Genomic DNA, 26,868 nt, shown 5'->3' with positions numbered 1-26,868 from the left:
ACATGCGGGGCCTGCCAGTTTCTTTTGTCAGTGACTTTGCACTTGGTAGTGACTTTGCTCCTGTAACTTCCAGGCTGCATTCTCCTTGTTATCTTCTTGGCTTAAACTTTTATTTCTATGCTTGACAACAACTCCAGTTGTTTAGATGACAGTAATGAATTTTAAATGCAAGAGTTGTGCCACCTTGGTGTTCTGACTTTTTCTCTGGTTATTTAAAGGGGTGGGGAGGACAGTTGAAGTTTTATAAGTATATTATGAAAGCCATTCTCCATTAGAGTAATCAGTTTAATTTTTCTTTCAGCCTGTCAAGTTAGCTGTTGTTTGCAAAGATGGTCAAGTTCATCTTTTTGAACACATATTAAATGGGTAAGTACGAAATTTCTCAAGTCAAATTTGTTTTCTTTCCCTGACTTGTTATTCTTTTTTGTTCCTACCTCAGTATTCTTTGCCTTATATTACTTTTCAGTTAGGTTGTTTTGAAAGAATTATTAATTATCCATATGAGTATATACATTTCCAGTGAGGATTCAAGTTTTCGGATTGTGGACCATTTCTTCATATTTGTGGTAGTAAAGTAGTTTTATGATATATGCTTAGTAAATGTTGGAAGTTCTAATGATGCATTTTGTTGGTTTACCTTAAAGTTTATATTTATTTTGAGAGAGAGAGAGAGAGTATGCATGCATGCATGAGAGGTAGTGGGGCAGAGAGAGAGGGAGAGAGAGAATCCCAAGCAGGCTCTGGTCAGCTTAGAGCCTGACATGGGGCTTGATTTCATGAACCGTGAGATCATGACCTGAGCCGAAATCAAGAGTTGGATGCTTAGGGTGCCTGGGTGGCTTAGTCGGTTAAGCATCCGACTTCAGCTCAGGTCATGATCTCCCGGTTTGTGAGTTCAAGCCCCATGTCGGGCTCTGTGCTGACAGCTCAGAGCCTGGAGCCTGCTTTGGAATCTGTGTCTCCCTCTCTCTCTGCCCCTTCCCTGCTCATGCTCTGTGTCTCTCTGTCTCCCAATAATAAAAAATGTTTAAAAAAATTTAAAAGAGTTGGATGCTTAGCCAACTTAGCCACCTAGGTGCCCCTCTAGTGATACATTAAAAATTTTTTTTACCGTTTATTTATTTTTGAGAGACAGAGACAGAATGAGCAGGAGAGGGGCAGAGAGAGAGGGAGACACAGAATCTGGGTCAGACTCCAGGCTCTGAGCTGTCAGCACAGAGCCCGATGCGGGGCTTGAACCCACAAACGATGAGATCATGACCTGAGCTGAAGTTGGACGCTTAACAGACTGAACCACCCAGGCATCCCTCTAGTGATACATTTTAACTGAAAGTGGTTCAGTTGGAAAAGTTTGCTTGTGAACTTGGTAAAACCTTGATTTCTAACTTTGATAATAGTTTCCCTTGCCATATATATGTGGATCAATGAAACATGGCAATGCTATTGTTTTAGTGGACAGAGGGGGGTGTTGCTGTTAGCATGTGTAGTAGTCATAGAGCTAGGATCAGTAAATTATGACCTGTGGGTCAAATCCAGTATGACCATACGTGGCCCCCCAAAACTAAAATATTTACTATCTGCTCTTTATAGAAAGCTTGGCAGCCTTTGCCATTCTCTGTAAACGTGGTCTGAGAATCAATCATGTGAACTTTAAGATGGTTTCAACTTTTTGTCAGTTGGTATTCTTCCTTTTACAATCCTCATGTAGGAATTTATTTAAGTATAAAATTGTTATGAAGGCATAAAACATTTAAAAACATTTAGGATGTGTAGACAATAGGTTATAAAGCCTAATTCTCCCTGCATTGAGTTCTACTCCCTAGAGTAACTCTTAACATTTTTGTGTGTAACACTTGAGGCCTTTATTGATACAGTCATACACGTATGTGGAACATATAACTAAGGGCCCAGAGATGGTGGGCTGCTGTGAGGAATTGGGCACCTCTCCATGGGCAATAGCAAGCTGTTGCTTTTATGGAGAAGACTGATAAGGTTTGACCTCATCAGGTATTAAGTGTTAAAACATTATTAAGCTTTTGAGTCATTCTGTCGGATGTGTTGAGAATAGACTACAGAGGGGTAGAAGACCAGAAATCCTGGATGGAGATGGTTGTGGAGTCAGGATAACTAGGAGGCATGAGCTAGAAGGATGGTGTGGTGCACCTGTTGGGAGTAAGATGTCTGCGGTGTAAGGAGTGAGAGGCTGAGACACAGTGAAGGGCGGGGCTGTTGGAGGCAGGAGGACAGTGTATCAGAAGCATCATCAGCCTGCACGGTGGATGCAGAGACCAGACTGCTAAGAAAGGAATTCTTCAGGAGTAGTGTTAGAATGACAGCCACTAGAATCTTCAAGAAATCTGGGGGAGTGGCCCAGAAATCATTGGATGACAGCAGGAGAGGGAGGTAGCTGGTATCTGGTAACACTTTCCCAGGTTTTAGAAGGGAAAGAGTTTTGAAATGTTTGTGAAGAACACGGAACACTCTTAAAATCATCTCATGCCTAGGCTTCTGACATAAAGGCTATGGAGAGAAAACAGCTACAGCTTGGGAGATCTGCCCTGATGTGCCAGCGTAGAGCAAGAAGCTGATGAAAGCCCTTGGATAAGCAGTAGATAATGGAATTTTTTATATTAGACGATGGAATTTTGTTGTTTATATTTTGCTGATAATTTTGCTCTTGGAACTGCATTGCGGAGGTCATGGTGAGGCTTTTGTGGGTTGGAAACAATTGGAAATGGGACTGATTGGAACAGGGCATGTACAGAGAGTCCCCTGGGACTGAAGCACAAGGCAGCGAGAGAGTACCTGGGATCTTGGCGCCCTTTATGGGGGTTGGCAATGGGATGGAAGGGCATATGGTGTCCAGGCAGATTTGGTGGTGAGGTCTTGGTAGATGAGGTCTTGACAGCAACACTAGTGGTGTGGGGATCCTGGTCACTCTGGTGATAGTGTGGAGCCCACAGGAGGTTACATTTCTTGACTTGATGCCAGCTTCAAAGCATTCATAGGAGACGTTTCAAATTTTCTAATCTATTTTTTTTTTTTTTTCATTTCTAGATACTGCAAAAAGCCTTTGACTTCAAATTGCACAATTCAGATAGTGACACCTGGGAAAGGCAAGAAATCAACACCAAAACCCATTCCTATTCTAGCAGCTGGGTTTTGCTCAGACAAAATGTCATTGTTGCTTGTATACGGCAATTGGTTTCAGCCCACCATTGAGCGAGTGGTACGTAGATACTACTCTGGAGTAAAGCAAAATAGCATCAACGTGGACATGAAAAAAAAAGATGACTGTGGAGTGATTCATTGGTCTGCTTATTTGAATACTTAAAAAGAAGTCGTGTATTTTCCTGTAACTGAAGGATCTTTCACTGGGTAGTTTATTTTAGTTTGTGAGAGCTATGTATGTAATTTTACTTCACCTAGCATATCAAATATTTTAATCCTTAGTCAATATGAAAAATTATTTCTGATATTTTATTCGCCTTTTTTTTTGGTATTCTGTCTTTGAAATCTGGTATATATTTTCACTTACGCACATACCCAATTACCCAAAAGATACATCTTAATAAAAGAGCCTTTAGTAACAGTACTCATTGAGTTTCCTAAGTGGAAATGTAATGGGTGGTGCAATTACTTAACTTTTTTGAAAGTTTCTTTGGAGACTTTTGGTGAGTTATGGGCGTGTCCAATAGGTGATTTCTTTAGCTTGCATTTATACTGCTTTTATTCAGTAAGGCCTTCTGGGAGATGATGACTGAAATATTATGTGCCCAAGCAAACTCTTGTGGAGTTTATTTTACTTTTTAAGAATTTAACACATGGATATGGTTTAATAAAAAAGGGAGAAAGGTATTAAGCTATAAACGTAACTCTCTGTGCTGTACCTGGACCCCCTAACCGTCCTCTAAAGATGCAGCCATTGTTTCCTGCTTGTTTTGTGTCCTACCAGATGCTAATTAATTATATGGGCACAGAACAGAGAATTACATAAAACCATACAGGCTTATGGGTAACATGTACTTTGCTGCATTTGATTGTCCCCCTTGTAATGGCACATCAGGATTTAGAGATCCACCTTAGAGCAATTTGTTCATCAGCAGTGCTGTCTTTGACTTGCTTGTGGAAAGTATAGTGGGGGGACCCTAAATAGCCCGGATTATTTTTTTACAAGGGTGACAAACAGGAATCATTAAAAATCTGTTATAGTTTAAAAACCTCTTCATCTTTTAAAACTATACATGTGAAAAATTTGAGCAGTTCATAACCGAAAAAAGTACACATTATGCTTAATATCTTCAGAGTTGACCCACTTTTCTCTGCTGCCATCAGTCCGAGTAGTGGGCAGTCTGGGTGGCTGAGTTTTGTGGGGAAGCTTTCTATACTTTTTTGTATTTTTATGAAAATGCACAAGTATGCATTGGCTTTTCATGTTATTCTTATTTCCAATTGCTTTGTTTGACATTTCCGCCCCCTTTCTTCCCCCCTCCTTAAAATTATATTCCCAGGCTTTAAGTTCCAAAGAACCTCACATGTGTTTAGTAAGAGACATTTCAAACTGCTGGGCCCCCAAAGTAGAGACGGCTATAACAAAGGTGAGTGCATTTCGTATTAGAAGTTGAGAAAAAAGAGATTTGGGTGAATTGAATTGTTATATAATATTATGTTTAGACTCTTTAATACCCTCCTTATGATCTTAACAAATTGGTGAGATTAAGTTTTAGGTAACAAGATTATACAACTTCTTTCCTGTGCTTTTGATTTGTTGAATGAATGAGTGAATAGACAACTAAAAGTTAAAGACTTGGGAGTTAGTCCTTTACCCATGTGTGATCATTAAATAAATACAATATTTGTCAATAACTTATTTTGCTGATTTCAGCATTTAAAGGAGGAATCCTATATTTAAGGATATAAAGCCCTATATGATGGGTTTGGAATTAAATACCATATTTAAGCTTATCATCATGATTTTCTATTTTGAATATAACATGGCATCTACATGTAGATACATGTTTGGCAGTTTAATGAGGAAAAAAAAAAAGCCAAGACCTGCTATGATGACATCCATATATGGTTTCGCTTCTGGCTGAGTTTCAGAGATGACACCTTTCTCTTGGCTGTCTGAGCATTTCTGGCAAAGCTGGATTACTGGAGGTGGTAGTAAAATGTACAACTCCACTCTCTAATGTTTTTAAGTAATCTTTAAATGTTGTTTTTCCTGGTTTTTACTCATGTGCTATTGAAAACCTTAAAACTATAAACTTTCAAATTATAATTTGGAAACTTATTTACTAACATTCAATTAAAATTTGTCTGTAGTTCTTATCATATTAAATTAATTATGTTAAGATTATGTTAAGATTTTCCAGTAGAAAAACCAATTAAAAGCTGTTAGTTTTCTTTGGGGCTAAATCTTACAAGGACTGAGGCATAATTCCCTTTGTCACTTGCCGGCTATTCCTTTTTAACAGGTGAGGACACCAGTGATGAATTCTGAAGCAAAAGTTTTGGTGCCTGGGGTACCTGGTCATCATGCAGCTATCAAACCTCCTCCTTCACAAACTGAGGAAGTAGAGAGCAAGAGGAAATTAGGGGAAAATGAGGTAATAGAATCACTGACCATTTTTGAGTTTGAAATGTAAGATTACTCATGAGACTAACAAATTATTGGGTAGAGCCAAACTTGAAACTTTAGGAACTTAACTAAGATTGCTGCTGGTTCCCTCTCTCATCCCGAGCAGCACAGGTTCAGAAATTCCAAATTGTAACCCGAGGCTTCTACTTGGCCACTGTTAATGGAGAAGACAGACTCTTACTAACTAAAGAGGGTGCTGTTTTGACCATTGTTAGCAGTCAGCTGGGTCACATAATTGAATACGGTACCTTAAGCCAGGACTTGCTGTGATGATTTCCATTGGGTTTCGCATGTTGCTGAGTTCCAGTGATGCCTTTTCTCTTGGCTGTCTGAGCAGTTCTGGCTAGTTTACTGAGTGTTGGCCTTTAAAAGTGGTCATCACTATAACCTCTTCAAGTGCTTACAAACTTCATTTTTTCTCAGCTCCCTAGACCTTCCTGTGGTTACTGTACTTGTCTCTGTAGACCTTTTTCTTATGTGTCACCCGAAATGATGTGAAATTTTAATTGTTTTATCATTAGAGAAAGATTGTTTCTTTACCTGATTTTAAATGTCTTCCTTTGTAGGGTGTGTGGGGGGATGGGGCTGAGTAGTTGTTCATTAAAATTATTCCTTAGTAACATGGTATATGTATTTAAAAATAACGTGCCAACTTTCTTTAACCTGGCCTAGATCCAATTATTTAATTTCCTCCTGCCTTTTTTGATTTTTATGCTAACCTAAATAGGAGGCTTTGCCAGAGCCTATTTGCCATAGTAGTCACAGAGTATTTGTATTTTGATTTAGTTACTAAGAGGCGGGCAGAACATGGTTGTTAGACTTGTTTTAATAAGAGATAAGTTCTCTACAATTGAGTTTTTGTGTAGCAAATTGCATCCTGTTTATTTACACTTAAATTTTAGATTCTTTTATCAAGGGAACTTGATTTAGTAGAGCATCTTCTAGAAAATCATCTTTTGGAACTAATAAAATGAAAAATAGGAAAAGACATTTTAAAAATTGTTTTGGGAACATAGTTGTCTTTATTTTTCATTTTCTTTTGATAATTTTCCTTTTTTACAGATCTGAGGCTGATAACCAGGGGTAGCTCTAGAAGAGAAAGTTCTTTTGATAATAGGTCTTTTCTTGTGCTTTAGTAATAAGATACCAGATCTGTGTATTTTTTGAATCTTCTATAGAGAGATGTTTTTATGAATTACATTTTCAAATCATGACTTCTCATGCACTTCCAGATCACTAGGATCTGGAACCTTGGATTGCAGATAATACATTGGTCTCCATCATTGGCTTTATGGTAGTAAGATCTTGTTGGAATGAGAAAGAGCTTGTTTGTGTTTTTCATTGTGAACCAGTCAGTGCTTTTGTTTTTTGAGACATAGGAACAAAGTAATTCGACCAAACTACTTTAGGCCTTGTCTAGATTAACATTAATAGATCATTTCTGTTCTGCAGGTTAGCATTGAAGAGCGCCTGGGAGCACTGGATATAGATACAAAGAAAGAGAAGGATGACCTTCCACAGACAAATAGCTTTCCAGTTCTTCTCACACAAGGATTAGAAAGTAATGATTTCGAAATGTTAAATGTAAGTATTGTAGCAGTTTTTAAAATGAATTAGGACAGTTAATTTTTCTTAGAAAGTGATTGACATAGCACACTCAGACTGAAGAGTCATGTGATAAAGCTGTTTTGAATTTAATATTTTGTGAGTTTAGTCAAATACATATCACTTGGTGGCACTATACAGACAGTCACCAACCTACAAAGGCATTGTATTAAATTATTTTGAACCTGGAATGCATTTTCTCATAGAAATATTGTTCTGAATTGTTATTAGGTCTTAGGCTTTAGTTCACAAAAGCCTTTATAAACATAGTGTAGCTGAATTATAATACTCAGCATTCTAGATCACAATTTATATTTTTTTCTGTAGGAAAATGCGTTCCTGAGTTTTTACTCTGGATTCCAGAAACTTATTTCCCCCTGGCCGTGAGAGGGGGCGGTGAGGTGGAACCTTGGCAATGGGTAGGAGGTTTGGGGGAAAAATTGAAGAGGGTTGGGGGTTATCTTGTGAAGTATTTAGAGGTAAAATACTGGAAATTTATATAAGGGAAGCATTTATTATTTGTGTGTTTGTAAGTTGGTGACTGCTTGTATGAAGTGACTTAATTAGGTCCCCTTAAATTCCAGAATGTAACAGTGATCTGTACAGAAAATTGAAGTGTAAAAATTGGATTTAAGCACTGCCTAATTAGATTAAAGCAGTTTACATTTTCTTAAGTGCATTTATTCTTCGTGACTCAGCAATATTATGGTGCCACTTAGTATTGATATGCCTTTTAATATGTAACCTGTGAATAGCATCTTTCTGATTTATATTTTGATCTAAATGGGAATATCTTATATTTGTGTTTAAGGTGACTTTGGCATAAAGGGGAAACTACATCCTAAAACTTAAGATTGCTTGTAAAATAGTTTGTAAGTGTATGTAATTTGGAAGGTGGATTTTAGTTTAATATGGCATAGAAATCTAGGTGAAAAATAAGCTGTAGAAAACAGCTGACCGTTTTTAAAATACACTGTTAACTTACCTGTTGTTATTACCTCCTTAATTGTGCTTTGAAACCTTCCTCAGTAGTATAACTAAATCAGTTCCCAATTTTTTTTTTTAAAGAAACATTTCAAAACATTTAAAAAATTATTACAGTGGACCACCATGGACTCATCACTCAGTTTCAGAAATGATCAAATCTAGCCAGTCTGTCTGTGATGGTTTCATTTATCTGCCCACATGTCTCCACACATTATAGTGAAGATATCTTTTAGAGACATCATTTTATCCATAAATAAATCCCTGTTCCACTGACAATAGCAAGTCCTTTTAAAAACAAGCACAATCCAGTGTGCCTAGGTGGCTTAGTTGGTTAAGCGTCTGACTTCGGCTCAGGTCATGATCTCGCGGTTTGTGAGTTCAAGTCCCGTGTTGGGCTCTGTGCTGGCAGCTTTCTCAGAGCCTGGAGCCTGCTCTGGATTCTGTCTCCCTTTCTCTCTGCCCCTCCTCTGCTCATACTGTCTCTGTCTCTCTCAAAAATAAACGCTAAAAAAAAAAAACAAACACGATCTATTATCACACCTAATAAACAGTAATTACTTAAAACCATCAAATATCCATCAGAGACCATCAAATATCCCTGATTGTCTCATAAACTTCTTTAGTTTTTATTTTTGCTTCCTTTAAAACAGGATCCCTGTGAAGTCCACACAGTATTGGGTAGATATATGCCTCTTCTGTCTCTTGCAGTTAATTTTCTTTTTTAGAGGAGCTGAGTTATTAGCTGCATAGAGACCTCATAGTCTGTATTTTGTCTCCTACAAAACTCCATTTTATTGGGTCATTTAATCCAATAAATGTTGTCATTAAAAAAATTTGTTTTTAACGTTTATTTTTGAGAGAATGGGACAGAGCACGAGTGGGGGAGGGGGGTCGGGGTGGGTGCACACAGAATCTAAAGCAGGCTCCAGGCTCTGAGATGTCGGCATAGAGCCCGACCCGGGGCTCGAACTCATGGACCCCGAGATCATGACCTGAGCTGAAGTCAGATGCTTAACCGACTGAGCCACCCAGGCACCCCAATAAATGGTATCATTTAACATGTTCCTCTGTCATATTTTCTATACACTGGTAGTTGTATCTCAAAGCTTGTAGAGATTCAGGTTAGAATCTTTTGGTACTTCAAAGTTGACAGTGTGTCCTTTTATTAGGTGTCACAGTTTTTGGGACAAATGAAATGATGTTTATGGAAGCACTTCTTAAATTATAAAGTATTGTACACATAAGACTTTCTCATTATTGTATTACTTAAGTAGAAGTAATTGGAAACTAGAATCCTGAAAAATTGGGTGCTGGAAAAGACCTGTAAATGTTATAGTGAGGGCTTAAAATAACCCTTAAAAAAAAGTATAGAGATTTTCCCATACTGTATTGCCTGGGAGATGCATTCACATATTCTGTACTTCACTCTAAAATAAAAAGCGAGACAAGTTAAAAAAAACAAAACTCTTTTCTCCTAAAAATAGTCTTCCCCATTCCCCAAAGTGACCTTATGAGGACACATGAAATATAGTAGGAGGACTTAAAGAATGAAAGAAGGGAGGTAGCAATGGCAGGGATACATCATGTGACTAAAACTGAGGTTAAGAATCCCCACCTTAGAGGGGTATCTGAGTAGCTCAGTTGGTTAAACACCAGCTTCGGCTCAGGTCATGATCTCACAGTTCGTGAGTGCAAGCCCTGTGTCAGGGCTCTGTGCTGACAGCTCAGAGCCTGGAGCCTGCTTTGAATCCTGTGTCTCCATGCCATAGAAAACTTGACATTAAACTTGTGGCTTTAGGAAGGTGGAAATTTGACTCAAAAGAAAAGGCTATAGCTTATGAAAAGAGAAGAGAAGCCAAGTTATTGGCACCCAGAAAAGATAGAGATTTTAAGATTTTTAAAAATTTACTTAATTTTTGAAAGTGCCATTTATAGTAGTACCAAGAAGTTAAGATAAATGTATAAAAGATGACTTTCCCTCTATATTGAAAATTACAAAAATTGAGAGAAATTAACAAAGATAAAAATATATAGATATCTAAACCATGTTTGTAGGTTGAAAGATTTAATACTGTTAAAAATGAGGAATTTCCCCCACATTTGTGTTTTTAGTGCATTCCCAATTAAATTTCAACATCTCCAAGTAAAATTGGAGGACTTACCCTACTTGATTTCAAGATAAAGTTACAGTAATCAAGATAGTTTGGTATTGGTGAAAAATAAGTATAAATTAAGAAACTACAATAGTCCAGAAAAAGACTACACACAATTGATTTTCAATAAACGTACTAACTTGAGTTAATTGAGAAAGTAAACTCTTCCCAACAATTGGTCCTGAATCAACCAGATACCCATATGGGAAAAAACTGGTCCTGAATCAACCAAATATCCATATGGGAAAAAACGCATCTCAACTCTTACTTCATGAAAGTCGACACAAAATACATAAATGTAAAACCAAAACCTGCAAAACTTCTAGAAAAAAACAGGATAAAATCTACACAAACGTTTGTGGATGAAGTCTTAGATGGCTTCCCAGCAAGCCACCTACAGGAAAAAATGGTCATTTGGACTTCATGAAAGTTGAAATCTTTTGCTCTTGAAATGACACTGTTAAGAGAGTGTGGGAAGGCAAGCTGCAGGCTGGGAAAAAATGTTTGCAACTCCTTCATCAGACAAAGGATTCATATCCAGAATACACAAACATCTGGATAATGAGACTCAGGTCAAAAAACCATTGGTAAAGGTGTGAACAGATCCTTCACAAAAGAATTCAGATGGCCAATCAGTGCATGTAAACGTGTTCTGTGTCATTAGTCATCACAGATGAGCAAACTGAAGTGACAGTGACGTGATGCTGCACACCCATTATGGACCCATAAAAGACAGTTCCTCTGTTGGGGAGGATGTGGTGCAGCTGGAATGTCCTGTCATGGTGGTGGGGATATAAAATGGTACAGCTACTTTGGAAAACAATTTGGCGACTTCTTAAAAGTTAAGGATTTATTTACCTTAAGACCCAGTCATTCTACTGCTAGGTATTTACCTGGAGAATCAAAAATACGTTCATATAAAGACTTGTACACGAATGGTCATGGCAACTTTATATTTTAATAGCCAGAAACTAGAAAGAACCTATCTTTTGATTGGCTTAAAATCTTATCAAAAAGTTGACAATTGTAAAAGTTTTGTTGCTAAGTGTGATTTTAGTGTGTTTTGCTCACTCTTATGTGGTTATAACTCTAATTTTATGTAATGATGGTTTGGCAGCTTCTCTAAAGTGGCATATATCTGTATTTAAACGTATAGAGGTGTTCTGTATTATATAAAAATTTGTTCATGAAGTTTAAAATTTGTAGAGAAGAAATCTGTTTATCAAATGCCCTGATTCCTGAAGATTATACTTGCCTGATAGCCATGGACATTAACATAACATTTTTCAGTCAGTCCCTCCAGCAGCCGTCATTCACTAAAGTTCAGTTTGTAGTTTGTTTGGTTTTTAAAATCATTTTTACTGATAGTTTCTCCTGTAGTGTCCTTAGCTTCTGAATATGCTTATCTTTATATTTCTTTTATTTTCTCACAGAAAGTACTTCAGACTAGGAATTTAAACCTAATTAAGAGGACTGTATTAAGGATGCCCCTGCATGCTGTTATTCCATTGTTGCAAGAGGTAACTGAATATTCTTTTCATTTTAAGGTCCTTACACTGTGAATTAAAGAGAATCTGTATAGAGAAATGGATTTGCAGTATATAAGCAAGCAGAGTGTTTAGAGTAGATGATAGATCTACTTAAATAAGATGGACGTAATCCATATTTTTTCTGTGTATTTTTTTATTGAGATATAATTCACATATTATAAAATTCACCCCTTTGACGTGTACAATTCAGTGTTTTTTTTAACATATTCACAGATTGTGTAGTTCTTACCAAAAAAAAAAAAAAAAAATCCTGTACCAGTTAGCCACTCCTCATTCTCCCTTACGCTCAGTTTCTGGCAACCACAAATTATTTTCTCGCCCTGGATTTGCCACTTCTGAACATTCATTCATATAAATCCTAGCCAGATTTTTTATCAGGTAATTACTCTTATTGTGGGAAGTATTCCTAGATTATGTTTGTTGAACATTGAAGAATTAGGAAATTTAGGAATTGTTTAGGAATAGTGATTTCCTAATAGTCTTTTCTATATTTTCTTTGTTCTTCTGGATGTTATGTATTGTGGGAATTGGTGCAGATTTGCTGCCTCTGACGTACTGTTGCTAATACTGTTTTTCTCCCCCTCAGCTTACAAAAAGATTGCAGGGACATCCTAATAGGTAAGATACTTAGGTGACTTAAATTGCTTTGATTTTATAAACATTTTAAAGGTGACTGTTAAAAACAGCAATTTCTGACAGCATGAAATTACATAGTGGGTAGCCCCAAATTCTAAGTAGGAAGACTCTTTAAGGGTCAGACATTGCTCTTCCTACTGACTTGAAGGATTCTTATTCCTAAGATTTTAGTATAGTTTTCTCCTTTCTTTTAGGAAACTCGTGTTTGGTGTTTTGTTTTATTATTAGGTCATTTAATGAATTAGTCTTAAGATGTCATCCTAATCATATATAAAATTGCCATTTGTAGAATTCTCCCAACCTAAGATATTATAAGGAAGTATTTTATATGACTGAATTTTGTGGGTCTTTCTTGTTAATAATCTGATGATTAAGTATATAAATAGGAAGTTGGTATGTCAAAGATCCTAAGCTTTAAGTGTAGTATTTTCGGTGCTACAGTATATAATAAAGTTTTTCTTTTAGTTTTCTTCCCCCTCATAGACTCCCGTAGTGTTTGGAGCTCACAAAGAAAAGCCAAATAATTCATCGATTAGGCCGAGCTTATACATTTTTTTTGGTCTGTATTTGTCTGTTAATATGGCATGGAAATCTTTTGCTATTTATACCTGATAGTGAGTAGATGTTCGGGGTAAAATGCAAAGTCAGTTAAGCCCAGTTTACTGAGCCCATAATTACTGTCTGTTAATTATGAAGTAAAGTCTGGGATTTATTCTTGAATTGTTTTAGAGGGAAGGGAGTTTTGTCCTCTTCCGGTCCATGTAACTCCCCCCTCACAATCCCTCCAGAGATGGGTATATTTCAGATCTCTGTTAGAGTCTGAAGGGATGAGAAGTCAGTGGTTTATTTCGTAGTGTTGTTTTCACAGGACACAATTTATGGATCTTCACTTGGCCTAAATTCTTCTAATATTACAACTCAGTTGTATTTAATTTTGAATTTGTGAATATTTGTTTACTTGGGTTTTTTTTTTCTTTTTTTCAGTGCTGTTTTAATGGTTCAGTGGCTAAAATGTGTGTTAACGGTCCATGCATCCTACCTATCCACAGTAAGTCGTCAGCTGTAGTTGGCTTTGATAAAGATTATAAACTGAGGGGTTAATAGAACCATCCTCTCTCCAACTGCTCTTCAGCCATCAGCTGCTGCTTTTAAAGATTTTATTTTTCCCCAGGTGTGTGGTGTAGTAATGTCCATTGTTGCCTTTTGTAAATTGGCCTCTTTTTTTGCCCTGGGTTTTAAAAGTAATATATATAGTCTGTAGAGAACTTTGAAAAAATACAGAAAGGAGAAAAGTAGCATGCTGACTTATTATATTAGCCTTTAGATGTAGTTTTCTATGTAGGTAACCTGTTTCACAAAATTATTTTTTACATTGTATGTATCTCTCCCCTGTCCTATCTTGTCCCAGGACAATAACAAATAGCTTGTGGTAAAAATGAAATTAAATATTTAATACATGTCATTTTGTAGGACTTCTGTAAGCTCTTGATTATCTATGCAAATGGGAAGCATAGAACATAAAATCTTAAAGCAACACCAGAAAAAAACAATTTTATGTCATAATTTGAATTGTGTTCTTTGCCACATCATCAAATCAGTTATATTTTAAGCTAGAAATAAAATTATCCAATTTACTTTTTTCTTTAATTATTTAGTGCCGTGTAATAGGTTTTCTTAAGAAAATTCTTAATGTTACTCTTCCTTTAAACAATTTTTTTCAATGTTTGTTTATTTTTGTGTGTGAGAGAGCACGAATGAGTAGGGGAGGGGCAGAGAGAGTGAGAGAGAATCTGAAGCAGTCTCCAGGCTCCTAGCTGTCAGTGCAGAGCCCAGCGCAAGGCTCGACCTCATGAACTGTGACATCATGACCTGAGCCAAAGTTGGACACTTAACTGAGCCACCCAGGCGCCCCTATTCTTACTTTCTTAACACAGTGTCATCCAACTTCGCCTGGTCCCTTGTCCCTTGTTCTGTCTCAGGCTCCTTTCCCCCTTTATTAGTTTGAAATCGGGAGAAACAGTTGGATAACCAGCAGTGTGTTCTTTGTGTCTGGGGAGAATTCGCCAGGATGTTAGAATGTGGGGAGGTACGCTGTTGGGTTTCCCAGGTTGCAGAATCTTGGGAGGGCAGTTGAGGGCAGTGGTGAGTGGAGTGGCTGATTGGCATCTGATGGGCAGGCACAGAGTCCCACAAGCTTCAAGACTTGGGACTGTGGCTGGTAAACCGGGCAGCGCTTATTTTGTGACCTCATTTACTTGTGTAGAAGTGAAAAGAGCCCTAGGAGGCCTTGTAGTGAAATTCATTCCCGAATCAACTCCTAAGGTTGAACTGCTGGAGTAGTAGTTGTGTAATGTTCACAGTCATGGCAAAACAGACCTAAGAAGCGTGGTATAGAGAGGACTCGACTGCCGAGAGTTCTCTCACCTCAGAAAACAGTGGTTTTCCTTCTACATTTCCTTCCTTTCCTCCTTCCTTATCAGGTATCTTTACCTTCTTTAAGCCGAGGGACTGTGCTAGGCATGGGGCTTAAGTAATGGACAAGACACTCAGATACCCATATTCCTGGAACTTACCTTCTGAATAGGGACAAATAAGAGATGATGGTAATTGGAATGTGATCATGTTAAACTTTGTTTTATTCTTTTTGTGTCTGTTTGCTATTTAACATGTAAATGAAATACTCTTATTTATGCTAAATTGTCAGTGATAGGAGGACAAGTAAAGGCTAATTAAAGGGCAGAGTAGGGTCCATTTTTTGTTCCTATGGAGGGACAATTTAATCCGTGCTTTAATTCCTTAAGCATGGTTCATAGGATTCATTAATAGGGAGTATGTTTGAAATACGATAAGGTCAGCTTCGTACTGTGTTGCTCTGTTGTGCTGGTCTCTGGTGTCTGGAAACTAGGAAGAGCTTCCTTCAACTTGCTCTGAGGACTTATGGTAGAAGTAGATAATACGATACTGTCAGAGTAAGTTTCAGAGGAAAGTCCTCTTTATCTCGGAGATATATGGTGGGGATGCATATATTTTTTAATGTTTGTTTATTTTTGAGAGAGACAGTGCAAGCAGGGGAGGGGCAGAGAGAGAGGGAGACACAGAATCTGAAGCGGCGTCTAGGCTCTGAGCTATCAGCACAGAGCCCGATGCGAGGCTCGAACTCCTGAACCATGAGATCATGACCTTAGCTGAAGTCTGATGCCCAATCTACTGAGCCACCCAGGCACCCCGGGGATATATCTATTTTTTATTCAGTGTCTCATTTGTATTGACCTTCTCTAAAACCTCTGATCAGCACAAAGAACAGCACCCTCCCCTGCTTTTTCTTGAACTACCTTGCAGTTTCTTCTGACCCTATATCATTACTTAACAAAATCCATTGTTTTTTTTTTGCCATTAGGACATTGAAGGCCTACAAAAATCTGAGATGTTGTTAGGCTGTGTCCCAAGCAGACACTGCCACTGGATGTGCAAGCAGATACTTGGGGGGCAGTGGCTGAATACTTGGGTGTGTCTGAGCATGATTTGTATGTTTGTTATTTATACTTTGTCATGATGGTATGACATCATCTTTTTTCCCTCCCTAGTTGCCTGATCTGGTACCCCAGCTGGGGACACTATACCAGTTAATGGAAAGCAGAGTAAAAACTTTTCAGAAACTCTCCCACCTTCATGGAAAGCTTATTCTTCTGATTACTCAAGTGAGTAAATCAAATTGTTTTGTGCTAAACTTTGGATGTGATAGGAATACAGGGAGGAATTGAAAGCCGTGTGTTTCAGCAAGAAATTGATAAATGTTAATAACTCGGAGATGTTATGTATTCGATCGTAAGTAAACCTAATTATGCCTGTTTTCCGGAGGGGTTCTCACTATCCTATTTCAGTTGTTAATATGCTTAGGACAGTTGTGCTATGAACAACAAGTTCCAGGCACAGAAAGAAATTCTGATCACCTTACAGGGTTTTTCAACTTTTACAGAGTAATTCTTTATCGTATTTGGCAAATTTGCTCTTTGCTCTGTATTTGACTATCGTATTAAGGCCATCCACCGTAGTGGTTGAGGGCAAGTTTACTGTGAGGAAGGTGGAGTGTGGTGGGGGTTGCGATACTTGAAATATCTGTGTACTCTGTTTCATGATAAAACCGTATTGTCTTTCAGGTCACAGCTTCAGAGAAATCAAAGGGAATGACTTGTCCTGAGCAAAAGGCAAAATTGGTATATGAGGAAGGTAAGGTTTGGGGGCAGTGTAGAATTTAGAATTGGAACATTCATCTTTTAACTTTGAATTCTCTTATCTTATTTTAAAGAACATGAATGTGAATAAGATCATGCTTGGCACACCTTCTGTGGCAAAATACGATCAAATGAGAAAAGAGAAGGCACAAATACAATAGAGTAACAAAAAAGGGCATTAGGTATGGAAGAGATGAACAGAAGTAGGAGAACACTGTGAACAAACTTTAGGCCAGCACATTATGACCCTAGATGACAATAGGTAATTTCTTAGGAAACATTAATGACCAAAGTTGACTAAATAAAAAGAACTAGAAACCTTGAATAAGCTGATGGCCCTAAAATTGGTTTAATCAAAACATTTGCTCAAAGATGCCAGGCATAGAGTTTTTATAGGTGAATTTTGATAGTCTTTCAAGGAATAAGTCATTTTTGTTACAAACAATTTTGGCATTTTATGAGTCAAAACCAGATAAGGATATTAAGAAAACAACATTTTAGACCATCTTCAAATATCCTGAGTAGCAGATTATAGAAGTGCTTAACTAAAATACCAAGTAGAATTTATTTAAAGATTGTAAGACAATTTAGCATCAAGGATTTATTAATGTAGTTACTACATTAACCGATTAATAGAACACTATATACGAATAGATCTAGAAAAAGAATTCCATAAAATTCAGTCTTTATGTCATTATTGATAATCTAAGCAACCTCCAAATTTAAAGGAATTCTCTTAATCTGTATCAAGGCAGAGTTTGGAAGCATTCCCATAAAGTCAGGAACTAGACAATAATGTACTTTTTATTGCTTCTGGATATCCTGCCTAGTACTGTATGAAAGAAGTGAATTCTAGAACATTGGACTTGGCAGTTGTTAACCATCACAACTTAGAAAATGCGGCAGAATCTACAGTTATACCATCATGAATGAGATAAGGAAGTAAGTTTACTGGATATCAAGATCAGCAAAAAGGAATCGGAATCAGTAGCATTATTATGTTCCAGTAACATATTGTGTGTCTACTAACATGTGTCCCAGTCAGGAAATCTATTAGGAAAAAGAGCTCATTCATAGCAGCAATCAAAACTATGAAGTCCCTAGAAATATATCTAAAAAATGAAACAAACCTTTATATAGAGAAAATTACAGAACATAACTGAAGGACATAAAAGCATACCTGAATTAATTAGACTTCATGTGCATTTTCCCAAATTTTATTGAGATACAATTTACCCATGACATTATATTTTTTTTAGGTGTGCAACATAATGATTTGATATATGTATGTATTACGAAATGGCCACCATAATATATTTAATTAACATCCATCACCGTACATAGTTGCATTTTCCCCCCCTAACAATGAGAACTTTTTTTATTCTCTTAGCAGCTTTCAAATAAACCGTACAGTATTGTTAACTGTGGTCACCATGCTGTACATTATATCTGCAGGACTTCTTTATTTTCTAACTGGAAGCTTGTATCTTTTAATTTTCACTCATTTCTCCCTACCCTCCATTCCCCATGTCTGGCAACCACCAGTCTCTTCTCTGTAAGTTTTGTGTTGTTTAGATTGCACACATAAGTGAGATCATACAGTATTTATTTTTCTCTGTCAGACTTACTGAACTTAGCCCAGTACCCTCAAGGTCTATCCATGTTGTCATAAATGGGATGATTTCCTTTTTTAAAAAGCTGAATGATATTTAATAGCTGAGTTCAGTGGCTGAATGTGTACCACATTTTTTTTAAACATCCATCCATTCCATCAGTGGACTCTTAGGTTGTTTCTGTGTCTTGGCTGTTGTAAATAATGCTGCAGTGAACATGGGGGTGCAGGTATCTCTTTGAGATCCTGACTTTGTTTCCTTCGACATCTACCCAGCAGCATAATTGATGGGTCATCTGGTAGTTTTATTGTTAATTTCTTGGAGAGCCTCCATACTGTTTTCAGTAATGCCAGTACCAATTTGCATTTCTACCAATAGTGCATGAGGGTTTCCGTTTCTCCACATGCTTGGCTTAAGTTTTTAAGGATGGATTTTGTTAAGGTTTTGGTACTTTGTCCTACTCAGTGAGATCTTGGTGGAATAAAACAATAAATGTACTTTTATGCAAATAAGAGTATTAATAACTTAATGTTACTTCTTAGGTGGATGATAGCTGAATATATTTCTAAAAGTACATTCAGGAATCTGATTCTATTTAGTTTTTAGGGCTCTGCCCTCTGCTTGTTGATTACAAACTTAAGGTTGGGTTTTCTCCTTGTAGAGTCTTCTGAAGAGGAGTCAGATGATGAAATAGAGAAGGATTCTGATGTGAGTGATTTGTTTCCTGTTACATAAATCTGCTTTTATATCCTTGTGTTCTGTAAGAACGAGGGCTTAATGAATGCTTTCCTTTTTTAATATATTTCTACCAGGATAATTGGGATGAAGATGAGGAAGATAAAGAAAGTGAAAAAGATGAGGATGTTGATGAAGAGGAGGAAGAGGAAGAGGAAGATGCTGAAGAAAAGGACGAGGAAAATGGTGAGGACAGAGATGTGGCAAGTGAGAAGGAATTAAATGGAGACTCTGATTTAGATCCTGAAAATGAAAGTGAAGAAGAATGAAGATGGAAAAGAAGCCAATGGAACTATGTAATCTCTGGCTCACCTTGCCCAGTGCTGCCGAGTTCTCCTGGGAGGGTTGTCTCTGGGACGGATGCCAAGGACCGTTGCACATTTCCAAGTTCCTCATGGTGGTTCCCATGCCATCTTGCTGTCCTGAGCGCCCCAGACTTAGCTGTGTAAATAAGAGTGTTTCATTCAAATGTTAATAAACTTTACACAGTAAATAGACACATTTTCTGCAATGTACTGACATGAGTGTCCAATATATGGTATATTTTTATAATATAATATCCTAGTATGGTTGGTTATACCAAGAATTGACAGGAGTGAAGATGAAGACCTTTCCCTTGTAGGGTTTCAAGAACTGGACTTTGTGAAGGAGTCAGCTCTTATCTCAGGTCGGTATCTCTCGTCAAATCCAGATATGAAGCAGCACTAGTGAAAACAATTTTTAATTTGGTACATTTTCATAAAATATGAAGGGATGACTAAAGATTCATAGTAAAAACGGTTGCGATTTTAAAAATTAAATATCAGTTTCCCTAGCTTGTCTGAATGGTGGTGATCTGATTTGAGTCAGGCTGAATATTTGGAGTGCTTCCCCTAAACAGCCATTTATTTTTTAATCTGTCATGTGGAATATTTTTTTAAAACACACAAAAAATTATGGTAATTAAAAAAACTAAAGAATTAGCCATATTAAGGATTTTTCTTGACTGCAAGTTGCCTGTAAAGAATCATCAGTGTATAGATTTAGAAGTATCCATTACTTGCAACTTTTTAAAAAATTCAGTTATAGCTGCTTTTGAAGAGGTTTTCACTTTTATTTAAATTACTAATGGATCAAAGAACAATTGTTTATTTTTTTCTCTTTGGTTTTAGATATTAATGATAACCTTGTTGGAATTTTTTTCCAAAGAAAATATTTTTATAATTCAGTAATTTAATGTTTTCCTTCCTTTTCATTACCCACTCTTGGCAGTGTTAGGGTATCTGTTTACCTTTAAAATAATAAATCTGACTCAAGATTTTTTTATGTATCTATAAATAAGTATTTTGGTGTGCAACAAAAGCCTTTTCAAATTATCAGTACTTTTTTTTTTTTTTTTTTTTTTTTTTTTAATTTTAAAGAATGAGCCAGTATTTGTTTAGTGCTCTCTAGGGAACATGCAGATGGGAGCTCAACTCTAAGGGAGGGCTGGGGAGATGGGTTTATTTTTACCACCTGTGAATATGTAAAACACAAAACCATGATCTCTGAGGGACTTTTTAACACCAGTGGCAGGACAAGAGATTTCTGTGCTCAACTAATGGAGCCGGAGCCATATAGGCATCTTGGGAAACAAGTTTGAGCCAGCTACTGGTGTAATGTACAGTTATATTTGTCTATAAATGGAACTGTTTATGGCAATTTAATACCATTCTCTTTGTAAAGTGAATAAATATTCATCTTTACCCAGTCTTGTCTTGTGGTGTATGTAGAGGAACACAGCCACCTATTTGGGCTTGTGTGAAGGTTTCAAGAAAGTGATCCTACTCCGCTAGCGTTAATAGGTACACTCTCAGGGTTTGTTGGAAAACCTGGAATTTGTAACGAAGTGAAAGAACCAGGAACTTTGAATTGGGATGCAGCCCTGCTGGCTGAGTCGTGCTCCCACAGCCCGAGGCTACAGTGGTGGTCGTGGTTTCCCTGCACCTGACTCTCCCGGGAGAAGTAAAGGACCACGCGTGTAGTGATTGCTTACTAATTATTGTTGGGGTTAGACAAACCCGGGGCTTAATTAGGCTTGTTTCAAAGACGTTTCTAGTTTCATGGTGTTTTTCACCATTGTCGTTCCACTCCTAATCCAGGGCAACCGCGTTTTGTGTGTGTGGTGTCGTCTTTTCTGAGATTAATTTTTCCTCCCAAGCTTTTATTTTGAAAAGTTAACCCTACATTCATGATCAAGGATTAACACATTGTATTTGGTTGTGGTTACTGCTCTGTTAATCCAGAATATCCCCCTTTGTGTGTGTGTGTCATGATTTTGATATTTAAATGATACCCATAAATAAGGCTGTGTTGGAGAAATGTTGTACCATCTGGATTCGTCTGATTGTTTCCTTTTGGTTAGATTCTGGTTTAAATGTTTTTGGCAAGAATACTAAATAGGTAGGGGTATCAGATTAATTTGTAAAGAAGTCTTTGGGTGTAGATGAATATACAGAGTATATGTTTTGATGTAAGTAGGTATCAAACTTAGGTTTGGGACTTTTGAAGTTTTAGTGCAGCGGGGCTCTTGGGGCGCAGAAGTGGAATCGTGGCAGTGAGAACACTGGGTATATTGATATAAGGCTGTTCCCTATGGAAATTAACTCTCAGCATTCTACATTCATTCATTCAACAAATACTGATTGATTGTGCCTACTCTGTGCCAGGGATTATGTAGTTGCTTGGCATACATCACTGAATTCTGTCCTGAGAAGCTGTGTTCTACCAGAGAGATAGGCAAACACAATGTGTAAGAGCAAGTAAATTCTATGTAGTACGTTAGATGGTGACTTAATGGGGGGGAGTTGGGGGTGGGAGAGTGTAGGCTGCAGAATTAAATACATGATCAGGGTAGGGTTTGTTGAGAAGGTGAGGTTTGAATATAGACCAGGAGGGGTGAGGGAGTTAGCAAGTGGGTATCTGGAGAAGAGTGTTGTAGGTGAGGAAACTGCCTGAGCAAAAGCCCTGTGGCCAGCACCTGCCTGTGATTGTGTTGCAGCGAGATGGTCAATGAGACAGGGAGAGTACATCAAGAGGTTAGCAGAGGTAAGGAGCAGTCAGGTTTCATAGGGCCTTGCAGGCCATTGTTGGGAGTGGTTGTGCTCTCACTGATAAAGTTGCAGTGTTTGGGCAGAGGAGTGCTGTCTGGCTTATGTGTTGAGAATTTTGTATCATTCTGGTGGTATGTTGAGAAATTGAAAAGTTGTATTCTAATAGGCAGAGACCAGGAGGATGCTTTGGCAGTAATCCAAGTGAGAGATGATGGTGACTTAGACCATTGTGGTAGTCTGGGTTTGGTTGGTTTCTGGGATTGTTTTAAAATCAGAGCTAATTGGATTTCTTGTGAGGTATGAGAGAGGATGAGTCACTGAAGACTCCCCAGTGTATTTTGCTAGAGCACCTGGATGATGCTATGGGCAGAGCAAGTTTAGAAAAGTAAATCAGGAATTGAGTTTTGGACATGTTGAGTTCTAGATGTGTAATTAGGCACATACCTACCCAGTTGACTTGGCGAAAGTGAGATGGAGGTGGAGGTTTGGTATTGACATGTATGTGACAGTTAAGCCACAAGACTGCGTGAGCTTCCCATAGAGCACTTGGACATAGGAAGAGCACCCAGGCCTGGGGCTTCAGGTTCCGAGTACGAGAAGAGAAACTTCAAGGAACGCATCCAAGAAAGCGTGACCATGGAGTAGGAGGGGCTGATGTTTATTTACTCTTCATTCTCTTGAAATCTGAATTCATGACAACCTTCAGCTGTGATTCTTTCAACTGTAGGTGATATTACTGGTGTGTCCTCCCAGGCCATGGTGTTTTTTACGATGCCCTTCATGACCATTTGTTGATCCCTTCTTTGAAGGCAACTCAGGTGTACAATTTTTTTTTAAGGAAGGAAATACATTTTTTTTTAAGTTTGTTGATTTTTTTTGAGAGAGAGAGAGCATGATTGGGGCGGGGTGGAGAGAAAATCCCAAGCAGGCTCCACACTGCCAGGACAGAGCCCCACAATAGGCAGGGAGGGGCTCAAACTCACGAACTGTGAGATCATGATCTGAGCCAAAATTGAGTTGGACGCTTAACCAACTGAGCCACCCAGGTGCCCCTAAGATTTTATTTATCTTTATTTATTAAAAAAAAATTTTTTTTTTACATTTATTCATTTTTGAGAGACCGAGCACAAGCCGGGGAGGGGCAGAGACAGAGGGAGACACAGAATCCAAAGCAGGCTCCAGGCTCTGAACCGTTAACACAGAGCCCAACGCGGGGCTTGAACCCACGAACCGTGACATCATGACCTGAGCTGAAGTCGAACGCTTAACTGAGCCACCCAGGCGCCCTCTCGCCCACCCACCCCCCCCCCCAAACTTGCTTTTTAATATAATGTGTTCTTTCCTTTACGGCACCTCAGCACTGTCCTTTGTGCTAACCCATTTTGTGTCCACAATTTGTATACCAGATCAGAAAATGTAGAATGAGAGTCTGTAGCCGTGTAGACAGATTAGCAGGCACAGTCTGGCACAAGTGTGGGATAGATGGTATTCTGTCTCTTCTGTACAATGCTGGCTGACTGGCTGTGAGAAAACCAGATTGAGCGTACTTCGCAAGTACTTTGTGGATAGTTTTTGATAGGAAGGTAGTTCTGAGAGGAACAAGGCGATTATAAATGCACGCGAGGAATGTCAAATGAAAAACCCCGAGGTTGAAAATCACCACTTTAAAAGTTGCCTGGCATATTCTTTGTAGGTAATGATCACTCAAAGGGGGAGGAAATAACTATACGTAACAGGCCGCTGAAGTGAAGGGATTTCCTGATGGAAGTAAGTAGGTATGAAAGCATTTTGTTAGACCCTTGGCCCCACCGTAGCGTGTTTTGTTCCAGTTAGAAAGAGGCGAAGGGGCATGGTGGTGCCTGGCCTTCTGCAATCCCTGAAGACTGAGGCCATGTGGCAGCTAGCTGCCTTAGCTGGCCTGTGTGGTCACGATGTTGCAAAACTGGGCCAAAGCTTCGCAGGTTCAGAAACTAATTGCCTTTGTCCTTAGAAGTGATGCAATTTCGTGAAGTGAAAAAGTTAACAAGGCTTCTAGGAAAGATTGGTATTTAAATGGCGTATTTACAGTGAGAAGCATATCTCTCAAGCGGAGTAGCGTGTTCAAGTTTGGTGGAGACCTGTCTTTCTGCACAGGAAAGCCACAGAGTAAGCTGGCTTTATAATTAGAAGATTGTCTTTGAACCAGAGTGTGAAATTGGAATAAGCAATGAATTGGATGGTTTTACTAGCTGGTGTAACGGGCAGTGTGTAGTCTACATTGTGAAGGGGTTGGAATTCTAGGCTTTTCCTTGCTCTAGGCCCTTCACTTCATACTGATCCTGCTTTTAATGGGACAGTTACTGTGGTTGGAACGCAGGTGTTCTGGGCCTCCTCAGGCACCCACCCACTTAGGACAGCTGGTTAGGGTACATTCTAATAATTTAGTGGACAGCTTCCTCCTGACCATGGGCACCATCACCATGCAGTTACACCTAAGAAATAAACTTGCCATTTTTAGCCAAACTTTGACCTTCTTAAGTATTTTCAACCTAGCAAAGTCTGCCTCCCCTTCTTTATTGTGGTAAAATATACGTGGACGATTTTAACCGATTTGTTTTTCCTTTTCCCTTTTGTTTGTTTTTTGAGAGAAAGAGCGAGTGCACGAGTAGGGGAGTGGGGCAGAGGGAGAGAGAATCCCAAGCAGGTTCTACACTGTCAGTGCACAGTGAGATCATGAGATCAGGAACCATGAGATCATGACCTGAGCTGAGATTAAGAGTCACGTAACAGACTGAGTCACCCAGGCACCCCTCCCACCCCCTTTTCTTTAATGTATTTTTAAACCCTATTGTTTTAAAAACAATGGCATCCATTGAGTAAATTTTGGAAAATACCAAAAAGCATAAGGAAGGAAAATAAAATTATATTAACAGATAACCGTTTATACTGTTTGGAGTATCTCCTTTAAATCTTTTTCTCTTTAAAAAAAATAAAAATAAAAAAAATAAATCTTTTTCTCTTTGCATGGGTGCGCACACATTTTTCTTAAGAAATTGGAATCCTAACATTTGTTCATTTTATTCTTTGTCACATTAATATTATTAATTACCCTTTGAAATAATGCTATCTGTGGTTTTTAGTATTCCATCATGTTCTACTTTAAATTTGTTGTAAGTAACGCTACAGTGAACATTTTGCCCACGTTTTGTATTTCTTTTTAAATGTATCCTTATGAGGTATTCTTAGGAATAGCGTTAGTTAATAAAATACATGAATATTCTCTTCAGACATGAAATTTGCTAAATCCTTTTCCAGAAAGGTTGTATTGATTTTTTTTTTTTTTTTTTAAGACTCTTTCTTTCTTTAGACTTGCAAATTCAGGTCCTTGTCTTTGCTTAAAGGGATTGTCTTATTTATCTGTAAAGACTTTTTTTTTTTTTTTTTTTTTTTTTTTTTTTAATTTATTTTTGGGACAGAGAGAGACAGAGCATGAACGGGGGAGGGTCAGAGAGAGAGGGAGACACAGAATCGGAAACAGGCTCCAGGCTCCGAGCCATCAGCCCAGAGCCCGACGCGGGGCTCGAACTCACAGACCACGAGATCGTGACCTGGCTGAAGTCGGACGCTTAACCGACTGCGCCACCCAGGCGCCCCTGTAAAGACTTTTTATTTATTAAAGATATTCATCCCTTGCCAAACATGCCACAGATATTTTCCCCCGACTTGCCTTTTCATTTTTTGTATGATACTATTTTCCTTTATGGTTTTCTTATTTTTAAGCTTAAAAAACCTTTCCCCTAGGAAGATACTCCTTGTATTTTGTTTTAGTCCTCTTTATCTCCCCTGCCCCCACATTTACCTTTCTAGTAACTGGTTGTGATTTATCAATCCATGTGAAATAAAGTTGGTTGTAACCACTATTTTTCCAAGTGGAAAAAATAAATGCTATAAAACATTAATACGTTGCATGTAGATGAGAGTGATTGTTTTAGAGGGGCATATATGTTAGGTTGCAATCTAAAACATGTTTCTGTGGGTAAGACACTTGAAAGCTGCTGCTGTAATCCATTTTGAATTCTTTTCCGTGTATCTGTGAGACGGGGAGGCTCTGATTTAGTTTTCCCTCCACACACACCAGTTTTCTCCACACTGTTGAATACTGTTAGCACTGGACTGAATTTGTGTCCTCCCCAAATTCGTATGTCGATCCCCTAATCCCCGATGTGATGGTATTTGGAGATGCAACCTTTGGGAGGTGATCAAGTCAGGAGAGTGCAGTTCTCATGGTGGGGTTCTTGCCTTTATATAGAAAACCCGAGAGAGCTTACTTCCTGTCTCTGCTCTCTCCATGTGAGTGTCCAACGAGAGGATGCCCATCCACCAACCAACCAGGAAGCAGGTTCTCACCAGGCACCAGATCTGCCGGCACCTTGATCTTGGGCTTCCCAGGCTTCAGAACTGTGAGAGAGAAATGTTTGCTGTCTAAGGCTCCCAGTCTGTGGTATTTGTCCAGCGGCCTGAGCAGACGAAGACTCTTTTTCTGGCCTGTAGACGTATGCTTATACGGCAGGTCTGGTTCATTGCCAACCATTCTATTCACTGTTCTCTCCTTTGTATCACTGCTACATTGGTGTGAACCAGTGTTGCTTTGCAATTAATTCATTTT

At 38.2% G+C, this 26,868-nt stretch overlaps 1 protein-coding gene and 2 non-coding genes across 4 annotated transcripts in view; all 3 read left to right on the top strand.

Annotated features, from left to right (window-relative positions):
- WDR43 (WD repeat domain 43) overlaps positions 1-19,649 on the top strand; it is a 45,289-nt gene extending 25,640 nt beyond the window's left edge. For both annotated transcript variants that reach the window (XM_042933352.1, XM_042933353.1), the window contains exons 7-18: positions 302-366; positions 3,058-3,229; positions 4,512-4,598; positions 5,478-5,609; positions 7,094-7,225; positions 11,820-11,906; positions 12,523-12,554; positions 13,557-13,620; positions 16,157-16,270; positions 16,730-16,799; positions 19,079-19,125; positions 19,230-19,649. In XM_042933352.1, coding sequence (XP_042789286.1) covers positions 302-366; positions 3,058-3,229; positions 4,512-4,598; positions 5,478-5,609; positions 7,094-7,225; positions 11,820-11,906; positions 12,523-12,554; positions 13,557-13,620; positions 16,157-16,270; positions 16,730-16,799; positions 19,079-19,125; positions 19,230-19,421 — 1,194 coding nt within the window. In that variant the 3' untranslated portion in view covers positions 19,422-19,649. The remainder of the gene's footprint in view (positions 1-301; positions 367-3,057; positions 3,230-4,511; positions 4,599-5,477; positions 5,610-7,093; positions 7,226-11,819; positions 11,907-12,522; positions 12,555-13,556; positions 13,621-16,156; positions 16,271-16,729; positions 16,800-19,078; positions 19,126-19,229) is intronic.
- LOC122216744 lies at positions 5,056-5,135 on the top strand. Its single transcript, XR_006201086.1, has one exon. It is a non-coding gene; the product is annotated as a small nucleolar RNA SNORD53/SNORD92 (small nucleolar RNA).
- LOC122216745 lies at positions 5,903-5,978 on the top strand. The gene has a single exon (XR_006201087.1). It is a non-coding gene; the product is annotated as a small nucleolar RNA SNORD53/SNORD92 (small nucleolar RNA).
- Positions 19,650-26,868: the final 7,219 nt, after the last annotated feature.

Source organism: Panthera leo, chromosome A3 (genome assembly GCF_018350215.1).
Source record: "Panthera leo isolate Ple1 chromosome A3, P.leo_Ple1_pat1.1, whole genome shotgun sequence".
NCBI lineage: Eukaryota > Metazoa > Chordata > Mammalia > Carnivora > Felidae > Panthera > Panthera leo.
The sequence above is the reverse complement of the archived record's forward strand: the minus strand, read 5'-3'. Positions and strand labels throughout refer to the sequence as shown.